This window comes from Sceloporus undulatus, chromosome 2 (assembly GCF_019175285.1).
Source record: "Sceloporus undulatus isolate JIND9_A2432 ecotype Alabama chromosome 2, SceUnd_v1.1, whole genome shotgun sequence".
NCBI lineage: Eukaryota > Metazoa > Chordata > Lepidosauria > Squamata > Phrynosomatidae > Sceloporus > Sceloporus undulatus.
This window is the reverse complement of record NC_056523.1, coordinates 153,887,542-153,902,558: the sequence shown is the minus strand read 5'-3', so window position 1 is coordinate 153,902,558 and position 15,017 is coordinate 153,887,542. Positions and strand designations below refer to the sequence as shown.

Genomic DNA, 15,017 nt, shown 5'->3' with positions numbered 1-15,017 from the left:
TAGCACTTCAGTGGGGATTTGGGCAGTTTACCAAAAACTAAACTTATCTTCACAGTAGAGCCAGGCTGAGAATGGAAACTGTTGAAAAAGGCATAATGTCAGCCAATTGAATGGGAGCACAGGGGTTGCTTAGACCCATCACTAACATAAAGAAGGCCCAGCAGCTTTCTTTTGCTTTATTCTGACAATAAGGGTAAGTGCTGAACATGGTCATACCTACTATTCTGCAAACCAAGGACTGTATTGGGGCAGCAACAGCAGGATCCTGAGCTCCATGGCCTTCTCCTCTGCTGTGGAGAACAGATTTTCTTCACGTTATGCTGCCTACCCTGTGACTCATTAAGTTTACCTATTGCCACAGGAGACATTAATCTACTCTGGCTAGATTGCTCAGAGATGGAAGTGGGAAGCCACCTTGTCCTTTTCCTCAGGCAGCAAAGTATATGGTCTGCTCTGATTCTAAATTTTGTCTAAATGGCACGGCTGCCTTTGCCCTGAACTAAATGCAATTGAACCATATCCCAGATGTTTTATCTCTTTTTGGCCTGGAAGTTTTACAATGTCTCCACTCCCAAATCTAATAATAATTAACACCTGTAATAAACACTAGTGTTGCCAGGTTTTCTAACTAGGAATAAGGACAGCCAAAATTCATAACTATGCAAAGTTGGCAAACAGGAATAGCTATTACAAGTTCTTCTTAAATTACAGCTTAAGTGTTGATATCTTCAAAACAGGCTGTACAGCTATCTTCCGGGAACTGCTTTAGCGGGAGATACTGCACCTGGAGAAAGGGCAATAGCCATAAGTCCCCTTGTTTACACTATTATCCTATGAGGCTCATGCCCAAAAATATGTGTTTTTATTGGCATCCTTCAGTCTATATAGAGAAAGCCTTCCAACCCTCCAAACAGAGGTCTCATCCCTAAAATAAGATACACGATAACCTTAATAATACTGAATCCAGATTTAGAGGTATCAGTACTTGTTCTTAAGCATGTTTGGTATTGCATTTGTGATTTTACTAACAAAAAAGTGGAAACTAAGTTAAGAAGTACAATACTAGTGGTGCCGTCTCTGTCCACCTTGGCAGAATCCATGTCACAGAAAGAACAATTGTGTTACAAAGTAAATCATATTAAACAAATACAAGATTCACAGATGTATTTTTAAAAAGTCTTTGGCCTGTTACAGACTGCCAAATAAAGCTGCTTCGGGTCTCTTTGAGGTATGATTTAAATGATGCATGGGCCCTAAGGTCGGAGGTCGCGCCAAAGCCACACTCCATCCTAAGCACCGGAGTGCAGCTTTGGTGCAGCTTCCGGATTCTTAGGATGCATGCATCATTTAAACGCATACCTCCAAAGAGACCTGAAGCAGCTTTATTTTGGTAGTCTGTAACAGGCCTGAGTTTGCCTGGTAGAACTATTTTTCCTATACACGAATATCCTTTACAGCTCTTCTGTGCTGAGTCTGCAGTTGGGAACTATGTTTCTTGGCAAGTTCAGGATGTGTTGCTTTGCTGGCAGCTGACTTTCCTACCTTTTGTTCATTTTAGGCTAAATTTTGTCTCCTTAAAGTTTCCAACCTGGATATATCCTTCTCTTCCTTGTCTCCTAAGTGGTATTGCAGCAGTTTTAACAGATCAGTGGGTTTAATTTAACCAGTTCCTGTTAGTTGCACCATTTTTTTTCAAGTTTGACAGTTTGCCCTATCCTGGGGGTGGGGAACTCAGCAATCTGGCTATAAACCATGAAACAGATCTTAGCAACCTTTCCTGTCCAGGGTTTACAGTGAGTTCATTTCATATCATAAGACTGGTATGAAAAAGAAAAGAAGAGTGAGATAGCTACTAGAGCAACTTTTATGAAGATTATATTTCATAAAATTAAATATTCCAGGGATACCCATGGAGACAGGAATTTGAAGGTTAAAGAATCTAGCAGCTGAACCCTCTGCAACATTTCCTTCCTATTCAGTTAATAGAAAGCAGTAATATCCACAAGTGTGCATTTACTTCCGAAATGGTAAACAATGGAACACATGTTTTCCTATTCTAAGTAATACTAAGACAAGTGGCTTTTGTCTGGAACTGGCAGTGTTCACAATTCCTACGCTTTTTCAACAGTCAATTCAAATGTGATTTCCACTTAATTTGTTGGTTTCACTTCCTTTTCTAGAAGACTCTTTTGTGACCTTTTTCCTTCCAGATGGTTTCTTTCTTCTCTGTATCACATAAATGGACCAAATTCCTGCATTCTGATCCTCATTCTGATCCTCCATTCTTGCATTCTGATCTTCAATTCATTATCTGGAGGCAAGTTTCACATGCAAATTGCATAGGGAAAAGGGGAACCATCTGTGCTGTGGGACTGCTCTAGACATGGCTGCTTTCCCAAAGAAAGAGACCAGTCCAACTACTTCAATCATACTTCCTTTGAGCATAATGTATGCTTTGGTCCTTAAAGCAATAGCTAGTTCATGCTACATACCCTCCAGCATTTCAGAGATGAAATTCAGGAAATGTGTCACCAAGCTACATCAGAGCTCCCCCCCCATCTGATAATCTCCTAAATCATTGAAGAGACTTGAGTCCAACTTGAACCCAAGTCAGTTGATTTGAGTCTACATTATTCTATTATAAATGTGTATATTCAAAATTTATTATTTGCTTTTATTGTAAAATGCAATGCATTTTACAACAAACAGTATTTTCTCCCCCCTCCTTTGTCTTGTCCTGTTTTTTTAAAATGCAGTATCGTCCTTATCAGATGATCTAGCCTCCTAGTTCCCAAGACAAATACTTTGGTTGACTTGGTGAGAAACAATCTGCTTGGTTCTTCAAGAAGAAGAGCTAGAATCTTTCCATTTATCCTGCTCTGGGATTATGTGAAAAACCCTATATAGTTATAGTGCTATTATTGCACTTTAACTTCTGTGGCTGCCTCCTGTGGCATTCTGGACTTTGTCATTTAGGAAGGCCTAAGAGTTCTCTGGCTGAGAATCCTAAATGCCTCTCTCTAAATTGCAAATCCCAGGATTCCATAGGAAGCAGCCACAACAGTTACAGTGGAATAATAGTACTGTTAACAGTGTAGTGTGATATTGTCCATTCTTGCACATTTGTAAGTGAAGGTACATCCAGAAACAATTTATGTCTCAACCCCCAAATATAGGCATGTTACAGACGGGCCCTATGGGGCGCCGTCATTACACGTGAGGGGCGGTGCTTCCTGACGCGCCTTGCCCCTCGTGCATAACGACTACATCAAAATGGCGGCGTCACATACAGATAGGTGCCGCCATTTTGACGTCGCACACGCGCAGCGTCCAGACATTGCGCACACGCAGCATCCAGACGTCGTGCACCAAAAGTGGCGCCACAAGTGCGCGCCTCACGCCTTGTGGTGCCTCTTCCGGGCCACAGGAAGAAGCGCCATTTTGGCGCTTCTTTGTTGCTGCACCTGGGAACCGCGCGGTTTGGCTGCTGCGGTTCCCGGATGCAGCAACCGGCAGCGGCACGAGACCGCCCATTTTGGGCAGTCTGTAATGCACCATAGTTATGTTGAGAACTGAAGCCTGACCTGAGCATTAGATTGACAAGGGATAAAGCCTCTGGTTCCTGGCGACTGCAGAAAGGTTTAACGTTCTTATATGCATTTTAATTAAAGAAATTTCAAAATACTCTAAACAACAGAAAAGAAGTACCTTCAAAACAGTTGGGTCTACAGAATTTTGCATGTGATATCTGCTATTGTTTAGGGGCTATTGGTTTGACTGTTCATTTACATTATAGTCATGGTTATATGTTACAATGTTATTGAAAATGGGTGAAGGGTTCATCAGCATTTTCACACTAAACCCCTACTTTCAGGAAATAATTTGTTAGCAGTTAAGAACATTGTTCAAGGCAGAAATTTAGCATGCAAAATTTCATGCAGAAATGGAGACTGATCGTTTAAAAGATAGAGACAATTGTGTTGTTGTTTATAGCAGCCTTCAAATCAACTTCGACTCATGGTAGTCCAGTGGATGAGACAACTCCAAGTCCTCCTGTCTTCACCCTTGTCTGCTCAGGTCTTGCAGGCCCAGAGACATGTTTTCCTTGATAGAGTCTAACCATCTGTCATGTGGTCTTCTCTTTCTACAGCTTTCCATTTTCCTAGCATCATTGTCTTTTCTAATGATTCGTTTTCCCCATAATGTGGCCAAAGTATGATAGCCTCAACAGCAACAGTTGATCCTGGATTTAAAAGAGAGCGAAAATGAGAGAGAGAGAGGAACTATAGATGCATACAGGTTCATTGACATTACTGAATTCATTTTGTGTTTGCCTTAGTGGTCAAAAGCTGCCTCCTTTTCAAATGAAAACCAAGCCCCTCAGCATGGACTGAAAATCTTTACTTGGAAATGCTTTTTTTCTTGGCAGAAGTTTACAAGTGATTATTCAGAAGTGTGCATGTACTGCATATGAAATATATGTTTTGTTAAGAATTACATAATATAAATATAATTATATTCAGTTCTTAATATGTATTTTTTGTTAATATTCATCTGGCCAATAACTGGCTGAGTGCCATTATTCTTTTCTTTAAAATTCATTTATTTTACTGGGGATGTTAAAAACAATTGGCAAATAATGATACTTCTAAGAAAGATAAAAAAATATATATCTGCAATGTAGTCAAGCCCTCGGCTTCCTTCTGGAGCACCAGACCCTGGTAATTTGTACTGACCATTCCTCCCATCGGTTTTGGTGTTTTCTATGGACCTCTTGGAATGTGATTCTCCATTTCTTCATGTAAATTGGAGAAGGAGCTCTGGGAGCCTCAAAAACAAGTGGTGGAATAGTATGTGGCCCATGAGTCTTGCATTACCCATCCCTGAACTACATTGTGCCCAGGTTTCAGTACTACAAGCTATTTCTGCTTTATAACCAATTCCAATAAGCTTGCCTCATAAAAGACAGAAGGATTTAAAATTTATTTAAAAAGTAATCAATCATTGCTATTATGAAAAGGTATTTTAAAAATGTTCTACTTCTTTTTGTCTTTCTAGTATTTTGTTACAGAAACAAAATTGCCTCCAGAAGAAATTAGCTTCTCCAAACTTAATGAAAATAAATGCTCTCCTCTGAGCAGCAGCAAGCTCAGAGGTAGGCCAATTCATATGCAAAACATTGGTGGAAAAGCAGATCAGGCAGGGGGCTGGGAAGGAAGACTTGGGAAAGGGAGGTGACCTGCCAGAGGTTTAAGAACCAAGAAGCAGCACAGGAGTGAGGAGACAAGTGGGTAGGATAAGGAGGAGAGCAGTGAGAGCCAGATGAGAGTGGCATGAGTGATCCAGAAAGTAGTGGAGGGATGTAAGGAATTAGTGGAGGGGTAAAGGAGTGGGATGGATGCTATAGAAGCCATAGCATGGGGAGTGTAACTGGAGGGTGATGAGAATACTTCAGGGAGAGCAGTTGATGGACAAGGTACTAGGGTAGAACGGGGAGAACTCTGGAGGGAGGTGTCTGGGAAGCAGCATGGGGATGTTGAGACTGGTGATGTGTGTCAGGATTCCCTATCTATGATATGAGGATGGGTGCGGACAGTAGTGGGAGGAGTGTATGGAACCAGGATGCAATATGTAGAGAGGATCAGGAAGGCCACTTTTAGAGAAAGTAGAATGTCGAATCTGCCTTCCTAAAGCTGGGGCAGTGTATGTTGTGTTACAGTTCGTGAATTTACATAGTTAGCCCTCAAGATCCACAATTTTTTTTATCCATGGATTCAAGAAAACATTATATATATATTCATAAAGCCAAACTTTGATTTTTCCAGTTTATATAAGGGACACCTTTTTACTATACTATTGTATTTAAAGGGACTTGAGCATGCATGGATTTTGGTATGCATTGGGTGGGGGGATCCCCAGCAGATAGCAAGGGCCCCAGTGTATTTGGTTTCCCACTGGTCATAGCCTTTTCTGTCATCAAATTGGTGCCCCTACTGTTCTCTTATTCTGAATAGGCAGTTTTCATTTAAAATACAGGAAAGCCAGAGCCAGAGATACTTGTCCCTCTTCTTCTCTGGTAAGTAGTTGTGCAAAGAACAGGGGTTGCTTTGGTGACAGCTGCATGATAAACACAACCCAGAGGCTTAGTGCAGCAGGGGCCAAGAATCTGTGCTCATTAGCAGGGACCCTTGCAAGATAAACTGAGCAGCAATCCTATGCACACTCAGTTGGGAGTCATTCCCACATCAGTCTTCCTAAAATACTTGCTTAGGACTGGGTTGTCAGTTTGGTTTTGCAGCACCAATGAGCATTACAATGGCAGGCATTTTGGAATGATACCAAATATTTAGACTCATTTCAGGGGCTGGATTTCCCTTGACCACTATAATTTCCTCACTCAAATCATGCCTACTGACATCCCAAAATCAGCAGCTATTGAACATTTGCACTGGAAATCATATGCGACAGAAGTGGTAAAGAAGGTCATTAATGGATTTCTTTCTGTAAGTAAAAAGAGTAATTTTTAATACAGTCTCCCACATGACAACAACTGAAGAGCAACGACATCATGTGAGAGACCCAAAGTGAAGTTTTATTATCCTGGTGCTTTATTGGTCCTGTGCAATAAACTCTGAGTCTGGTTTTAGCCTTTGTTGCTCTGACAGATCACCGTCATTGTCAGGGACAAAGGAGAGCAACATTTTTGCTCTTGCTTGATCTTTCAGCTGCTTTTGACATCATCAACCATGGCACCTTTCTGAACAGGTTCAAAGAAATTGGAGATCATTTAGCTTCTAGCTACAAGGGAAATTCCAGAGAGGAACACTGTGAAATTGTTCGTTGTTTTCTTGCCAATGCTATATGAAGCTGTGGGATTTAAAGTAAAGTGTCATCAATATGGCCATGTCTACATTTCTGTCACAACTAAATCAGGTGCAGATATTCAAGTTCTGTATCAGTGGCTGGATACCATGGTGGACTGGATGACTGCCCATCCTGGCAAGATAGAGGCCTTGTGAATGAAGTCCAGGAGATGAGTAGTTTATCTGTTCTGGATGAAGTTGAACTCCTTTTGAAGGATGAGATTTGCAATTGCAACCAAGTAGTACTCCTGGATTGATCTATGCCTCTGTGCTTTTTATCAGCATCAGCGTCAGTTTCAGCTCTTCTTGGATAGGGATCACTTGGACAAGATTGGTCCAAACACTGGCAACATTGGGATGGGGCTGTTGCAATGAAGCTGTCCTTTATGCTGCTCTGGAAACAGCAGCTGGTGCAGAATGGTTTAGGTAGATTTCTGAGTGGAACATCCTACTGGCCACACGTAACATCTCTGCTAAAAGAAACACACTGGCTGTCTATCTCTTACTGGGGCAGGTTTCAGTTGTTGTTGTTGTTAAGTTCATCATAAAATGGAAAGGGGAAGGAAAGGTATCCAGAGGCATGTTTGAAACACACTGGTTTATTTCAACATGTGCTTTTGTGAGTATCAGTCCATTTTTTCAGATGTACTGAATTGACATGCATTACAATGTGTTTGAAAAGATGAACTACATCCAAGAGTATTAAAAGAACTGGCAAATATAATCTCAGAGCCATTGGCATTAATCCTTGAGAACACTTGGAGAACAGGATTAATCCCAGCAGACTGGAGGAGGGCAAACATTGTCCCCATCTTCAAAAAAGATGGGGGGGGGGGAGGAGGAAAGGATCCCAACAATTATTGTCCAGTCTGGCATCAATACCAGGAAGGTTTCTAGAGCAGATCATTAAACAGACAGTCTGTGAACATTTAGAAGGGAATGCCATAATCACAAAAAGTCAACATGGGTTTCTGAGAAACAAATCATGCCAGACTAATCTGGTCTCTCTCTCTCTTGATAAAATTACCTGCATGAAGGAAAAGATGAAGGAAATGCTATGGACATAGCATATCTTGATTTCAGTAAAGCCTTTGACAAGGTTCCCAATGACATTCTACAGACAAGCTAGTAAAATGTGGGCTAAACAATGCAGCTGTTGGATGGATTTATAATTGGTTGACCAGCCAAACCCAAAGGGTGCTCAGCAATTATTTTTCTTCATCCTGGAAAGAAGTGACCAGTGGGGTACCACAGGGTTTTCTGTCCTGGGCCCGTGCTATTCAACATCTTCTCAATACTGGATTCACGAGTAACGGCATGCCTTTCAAATTTACAGTGACTCCTGGCTCAACAACAGTGCATCCGTGAACGGATCTAGGATCCAGTAGACCCCAACTGGACTCGTCAAACGTGTGCGCTCCAGTTTAAAACCCAGCAATTCCTAGGCTGCCTTAATATAGAAGTACAGTGTGCCCTTTTTAATGGCGGATAATATAATATACAATAATACTAAAAATAATACTCATCTGCTTATTTTATACCGCTTTTCCTACGATCAACGTGGTTTACCGCATACATATGCATATACCACAACAAGCCATACAAAAAAAAACCTCTGCTTCTCTCCCCTCAACGCTGGGGCGGGGGAGGCTCTTCCAACTGGTAGGCAGCGGCCCTGTTGTTTCTTGCCCGCTTCTCTCCCCTCAAGATGGAGGTCGGGGGAGGGCTCTTCAACTGGCATCGGTTCTGGACCCCCCCCACGTAAAAAAAAGTGTATGCTCAAGCCCCATTGAAAGTAATGGGGCGCATGCATGTGCACGGGGCGGTGGCGTGCCAGGGGCGGCGCCCCCTTAATCTTGATGGGACACCGCCCCTTGCATCCCGCGCGCTCCCACTGCTCCCTCACGCTTCAGCGTATGCTGAAAGCCGGTATAGTGTTCTAGTATCAAGGACACGGGTGCACTGTATCTGTGTCTAGATCAAGGGAGACTAGAGACCACCTATTCTACTTTGCGCAGGCTTCACCTGGATTCTGTGTCCAGTTTGGGCAAACAAGTTAAAAAGGATTTTGACACACGGATGTATCCAGAGGGGGGTGACCAAAATGATGAAGTGTTTGGAACCATGCCCATGAAAAGAAACTTTAATAGCTGGGTATGTTTAACTTGGAGAAAAGAAAGGTGATATGATAGCCCTGCTTAACTATCCAAAGGATATGAGGATGGAGGAAGTGTTTTCTGCTGCTCCACAGACAAGGATCCAGAACATGGATGCACGAGACAGGAAAAAGATTCCACCTCAACATTAGGAGGAACTTCCGGACAATAAGGGCGGTTCAACAGGTGAACACACTCCCTCAGAGAGTGGGTGGAGTCTCCTCTTTGCTGTCTTAAACAGAGACTGATGGCCACTGTCAGGGATGCTTTGATGTGGGTTTCTGCATGTAGGGGTGGCCTGGATGGTCCTGTTTCCTTCACAACTCTTGATTCTATCTTTCCTCGTGAGCATGTTCCCTGTAGCTGTTCATGTGGTTTTGGGGAGGGGGGCTAATGAAGCAACATTTGAGGCCAATTCATATTTTACCTAATGCTTGGTTTGAGGCCTGCATCTCCCACCAGAATTATGCAGTTTTACACTGCTTTAACTACCATGGCTCATGCTGTGAATCATTGGATTGTACTTTTGTGAGCTAGTAATCTTCCTCTCCAGCAAAACTCTGCGTGCTGCAACCAACTCAAATCCCAGGGTCCAAGAATTTCAAGCATGAATTTCCAATCATGTCAAGTGCACAATTCTCAGTGCAAAGCAGCCTTAGTCTTTGGATTTTTTAATCCCGTTCCATTTCAAAACTGAGTATGGTTTCAAAACCTTTGACAATTCACCTATTTTACCTGATAACCCAGTTGTTTTTAAGACCTGACTTTTTAGTCTGAGTCCAAACACCAGCTAAGAAATCCACGAGTATGATCGGGGAGACTCAGCACCCCAAGATGCCCCCCTATATCTCAGCCAGGAGTGGGTGGGGTGACAGAGAGTTGGTGAAGGTTTGCCAATATGGAGGCAGATGCTGGCTGAATGCAGATATATTTCCTCTCCTCTCATCATCCTCTCCATGATGACCAGTTGAAGATTTAATCCTGTTTTGCTAGAATGCCCCGATATGTCCTTTATCCTCCCTCTTTAAACATCTAGGGTCCTCACTATGCCAAGGTCTGTGTTCTCGTTTCGATACAAACAGGTGACCCGTGTCCTACCTGCAAAGGAGACAAGCACTCGAAAACTGTGCCCACCTCAAGAAAAATGTAGGCCCATGACACTAAAGCTAAAACACTCAAAAATTAAATTCATCTTCTTAGTCTCTTCAAAATGAGGAAGTTTTTGATTTCTCCTGCACACAAGGCAAATTAGACCGTCCGGAAAGGAGAATGCCCCACCCTAGAGCAAATCAGTTTGACCTTAGACTGCTAACTTCTTAGCCAAGTCCCATGCAGCTGTGAGTAGCGGGGCTGGATGTCCCTCGAGGTCCAGTGGGGTTCAGAAAAGGACGAGGCACAGGGATCACATGCCACATAGACGGCAATGGAGTGCACCAGGACATTCCAAAAGAAAATCACTGTGCTTTACAGCTATAGCCAAGCCTTTACTGTACTAGATCAGACGCTATGGAATGCCCTCAACGACAGGGAGGCCAGCCACATCTGTAGTCCTAATGAGGAATCGTACCAGAAAGAGGCCATTGTTCGGACAGAACCCAGAGAACCAGATGGTTCCCATTGGCAAAAGGGTCGGCCAGCTGCATCTACACCCTATCGTTCACCTTGTATGCAGAACAATTACTAAAAACAGGCTTGGACCATGAAGAAGATGCAAATCAGGGAAAGAAATCCACCAATGTAACATCAGGCACCGACACCCTACTCGAGCGAAAACATCGGTTGGAACAACCTAAGGCCGTCAAGGAAGAAGGCAAAGGCAGGCTATGTTACCTGAAGAAAACAAAAATAATGACCACAGAAATTTACACAAATTCAGCCTAGACCAAAGAACATAGAACATAAACAGAATTTTACCCTGGATCAAAATTGATCCATCGTGGGACTGCAGTCCAAGAAATCAAGGAAGATTACGAACGGGAGGCAGCTCAGAGAAACGAAAATATCCTAAAATGTAAGACATACAACTAGCCCGAAAGCTAGATCAACAAGCCATCGTATCCCCCTTACCTGTATGATGTGAACTGGACAGTTAAGAAGCAGATAAGAAGAAAATTATTGGGCATGACTTTGCAGACCCACGTAGAGCAGTGGAGGACAGGGTTCTCTGAGAGTCTCATCCCCAGTGTTTCATGGGTCGAGATTGACTTGGGCGGGGATGTTTAGCCTGGAGAAGAGACGTTAAGAGGTGATGTGCCAGCCCTGTTTCAAATAACAAGGATGCCTATTGAGGAGGGAGCAAGCTCGTTTTCCTGCTGCTCCAGAGAACAGGACCCGCAACACTGGATGCACGCCCAGGAAAAACCTTCCTACAGTAAGGCTGTTCGACTGGAACAAACCCCCTCGAGTGAAGCGGAGTCTCTCCTGGAGGTCTTTAAGCAGAGGCTATGGCCATCGTCCAGGATGCCTTGATTTGGTTTCGCCATGGCAGGGGTTGGACATGGGCCCTCGCGGTCTCTTCCAACTCTATGTTCATGGGGGCAGTTAATCACAATAACAATTCTCTAGTAACTCGATAATATTTCTTTGGATCTGTTTTATTTGTTTTTACATTTGTGTAAACGGCTCTACAATAATTGAACTTGAACTTCCTTTTCACCCGGGGCAGTTTGCTCCAGGAGGGTGACCACCAATGAGGCTGAAACCATGCCTCTGCGGAGAGACTTAGGAGCTGGGTATGTTAGCCTGAAGGTTAAGAGGTGATGGATATCCCTGTTTAAGTATTTGAAGGGGAGTCACATTGAGGAGGGAGGCAACTTGTTTTCTGCTGCTCCAGCAAACAGGACCCTGAACAATGGATGCAACTCAGGAAAAGAATTCCTTGTCAACATCAGGAGGAACTTCTTGACAGTAAGAGCTGTTGACAGTGGAGAGTGGTGGAGTTCCTTCTTTGAGGTCTTTAAACCGAGCTGGATGGCATCTGTCAGAAATGTTTTGATTGAGATTCCTGCATGGCAGAACGGCCCTTGCGGTCTCTTCCAACTCTATGATTCTTTATGAACTGACAGTAGGCGAAGAAATGCACTTCTTGCAGCCTATGCCTCTCTGCAGACCACCTGCCCAGGTGCTCTCTCCATTTCTTCTTACACATGCAGCAACATCTACCATCCATTGCCCCCGAAAAGATGTCTGTCTCCTGCATCCCAGCCCTCACCTCCAGCATCCAGGCAACAGCAGGAAGCCCTGGCTGGACTGGTTCAGAGAAAAACTACACTACCCAAAAACAACGCTTGCCCATGGAAGGACGCCTGCGCACAAGACAGTCGGATCCAAGTTTGGAGCTCTTAGCTGCCAGTCCTGGCCCTCATGTCGGTGCACGAGCCTTCGTTGCCATTGCAATAGCAGGGGGGGAAATAATAATATTTTAAAAAGGGGCCACTTTGCCAGTCTGTTTTGCAAGGTGTGCAATTGCAGCTCTGCAAGGAAATCGCATTGGTGGGGGGAAATCCAGTTTGCATGACCACTGGGGAGTGCTTGCAGTTTGCATCTTGTTGCAAAAAAACTAGCACAGAAGAAAGAGAAGGCAAAGTCTTTTGTGCTCCTCTCCCCCACAATCTCAGCGGAGGGGGAGGAAAAAATGTCTCAGCAGAGAGTAAGGCCTCCTGGTTTGTCTTCCTTGCAGAGAGGTGGCAAAAAAATGCATGCATTGGAATGCATGCATGCATGCAATGGTCGGGATGCAGTTGTGCATTGGGAAGTTGGAGGCCGCAGAGAGCTCTCAGTTGCATTTCCTGTTTAGTATCTGGGTGGTTTTTTTTATCTCTGTCTCTCTTTGCAGACACAGGCGCGCGGCGCGCGCGCGCCCCGCGCCTTCACAGTTCCTGTAAGGCAGGGCTTTGCAGTTCAGCTGTGCATCGACGTATTGCATTCTCTGCCGGGATACCTTGTCCGTGGTGTGGGGGGTGGTGGCCTTTTGCACAGTCAGGAGGTTGGGAGAGCTGATTTGCAGGAGCTGGCGCTTGCTGCACATCTTTTTTTATTTTAAAATTGCAGTCATCATAATCCATAATAAATAAAACTCAACCAGATGCTGCTAAAGGTCAGGGATTGGCAATGGCAGATTTTAAAACCAAACTGCTCTGTGGTTGTGTGTGTGTAGTCTGTGTGTGTTTTAAAGACCGGGGCTGAAACTTGAGTGGCATTTACTAGGAATCATGTGTGTGTGTGTTAAGTAAAAACATTATATGCATGTCATGCCCCCTGTTTCTATGGGGAAGATTGTTTCTGGTGCCCTCCTTCTTTTCTACCTTTGGCAAGAAGTGTGCGTGTAGTTTTTGGGTCTGGGAAAGTTGTGCCAAGGGACGCTTGGCATTGTCTTTCTCAGAGGTGGGCTTGGTTACTTTGTTTCAAAAAGGGAAGAGCAGGGTGGGTTTGTTTTCTTCACGCAGGCTTGTTTGTAAAAACAGTACATAAAGGAGACTTGCGGGGGGAAAACTTACCCCATACGAGGAGAAACGTCCGATTGCAAACGATATCTACTATGCGGCCTTTAGGACCTACAAGAACAATGAGCATGCAGATAAATGGCCACAGATTGGCGTGAACAATTTCTATATATCATATATATCTATTCTACTAGTATGAGAGAACATATATGTGTGTGTATCATACTTTATATCAGTATACTGTGTACATAATATATAATATACTTTTGTGTTGTGTGTAAATTCACATACACTATATATATATAGTATGGTGGTATGAGTTGTGTGGTGTGTGTACATATATATATTATGCAGCACTGATGCATATTGAAGAAGGGTTAAATTCACTTGGTCCGCAAAACACCAAAGATAACTCTTTTAAAATTTGTGTACTGTGTATAACCCCCAAACAGCTGGCTAAAATACATCAAAACACGAACCTCAGATTTTTTTTTTAAATTAAGTACTGGAAGCGTAACGCTTGAATATCTCCTAAAGACTGGCCACAGGCAGAAGAGGCTATTGACACTGAACCCAATCACCTGAAGCAGCGTCTCATTTCCCCCTTATGTTGCATCCACACTGGAGCCATGATCCGGGTTGACACCCACTTTAACTGCCCCCTGCGCCATGCTATGCGTTTCGGGAATGATCGTATGTTGTGGGGCCAGCCATGGTGCCAGAGCAGTTAAAGTGATCTCGAACTGGATTATGCTCCAGTGTGGAGCAGAGAGGCAAGTCCAAAGGACCTCTGGGCATGGAGGGTGATGCACTCAAGCTGCTTGGCTTGCAATGCGGATGCAGATAGTTTTTGCACCTTCCAAGGCACTCTCTGCTCCTGCGCTGGAGAGGCTTGCAGACTGCTTTATGCAGCTTCCCATCATGGCAGAACTTTGCAGAGGGGCTGCCCTGTAGAAGTTGGAGGAGAAAGGATTTCTTCCCCCCCCCTCTGATTGAGGGTATCTTGAAACGTCGGGAGAGGTTATGGAAAGCGAGCTCTGCAATTTGAAGCCCTTTGCCTCCCACACACATTCCAGTTGCACTTGGTGCGGTGATGGAATTGCATAATTGATTCCCCCCATTGCGGCGCCCTCTTCCAGCCAAATGGAGGATTCATGGAAGGGAAAAGCAGTCCAGTCCTTTGCCAAGCCTAAAGGATGCCTCCACGATGTGGCACTCGCTTGGGTTTCTCATCCACACGTTTCTCTAGTAAGCAGCCAAGAGGAAACCCATCACTGGCTACAGGGGGAGGATGGAAGAGCTGGTTTTTCTCTCCCTTTCCCTCTCCTCCATCCTTGGAAAAACTGAATAGCACTGGATGCAGTGAAAAAAGCTTCCTGTCTGGACTGGATTTGCCTGAATGAAGGGAAAATGCTGTTCTTTTATTCAGGTCAGATGTTGCTTTTCATTTTCATGCCCTCTTTTGCATCTAGGGCACCTTATCTCCTGCCAGTAGAGATTCGGGAAGGATATTACTTCTCAGTCCTTACTCTCAGTCCTTGGCAACCTCTTTCCTC

At 43.9% G+C, this 15,017-nt stretch overlaps 1 protein-coding gene across 3 annotated transcripts in view; it reads left to right on the top strand.

The window, feature by feature from the left end:
* MAP2K6 (mitogen-activated protein kinase kinase 6) overlaps positions 1-15,017 on the top strand; it is a 1,063,669-nt gene that overhangs the window by 922,350 nt on the left and 126,302 nt on the right. The window contains exon 1 of one of the 3 annotated variants that reach the window (XM_042449739.1): positions 12,321-12,384. The exons of 1 other annotated variant lie outside the window; for it this stretch is intronic. Coding sequence is in view for 1 of the 2 variants with exons in the window: in XM_042449738.1 (XP_042305672.1) it covers positions 12,654-12,667 (14 nt within the window). In the remaining variant the exon portion in view is untranslated. One more of the 3 variants, XM_042449738.1, reaches the window with a different exon arrangement.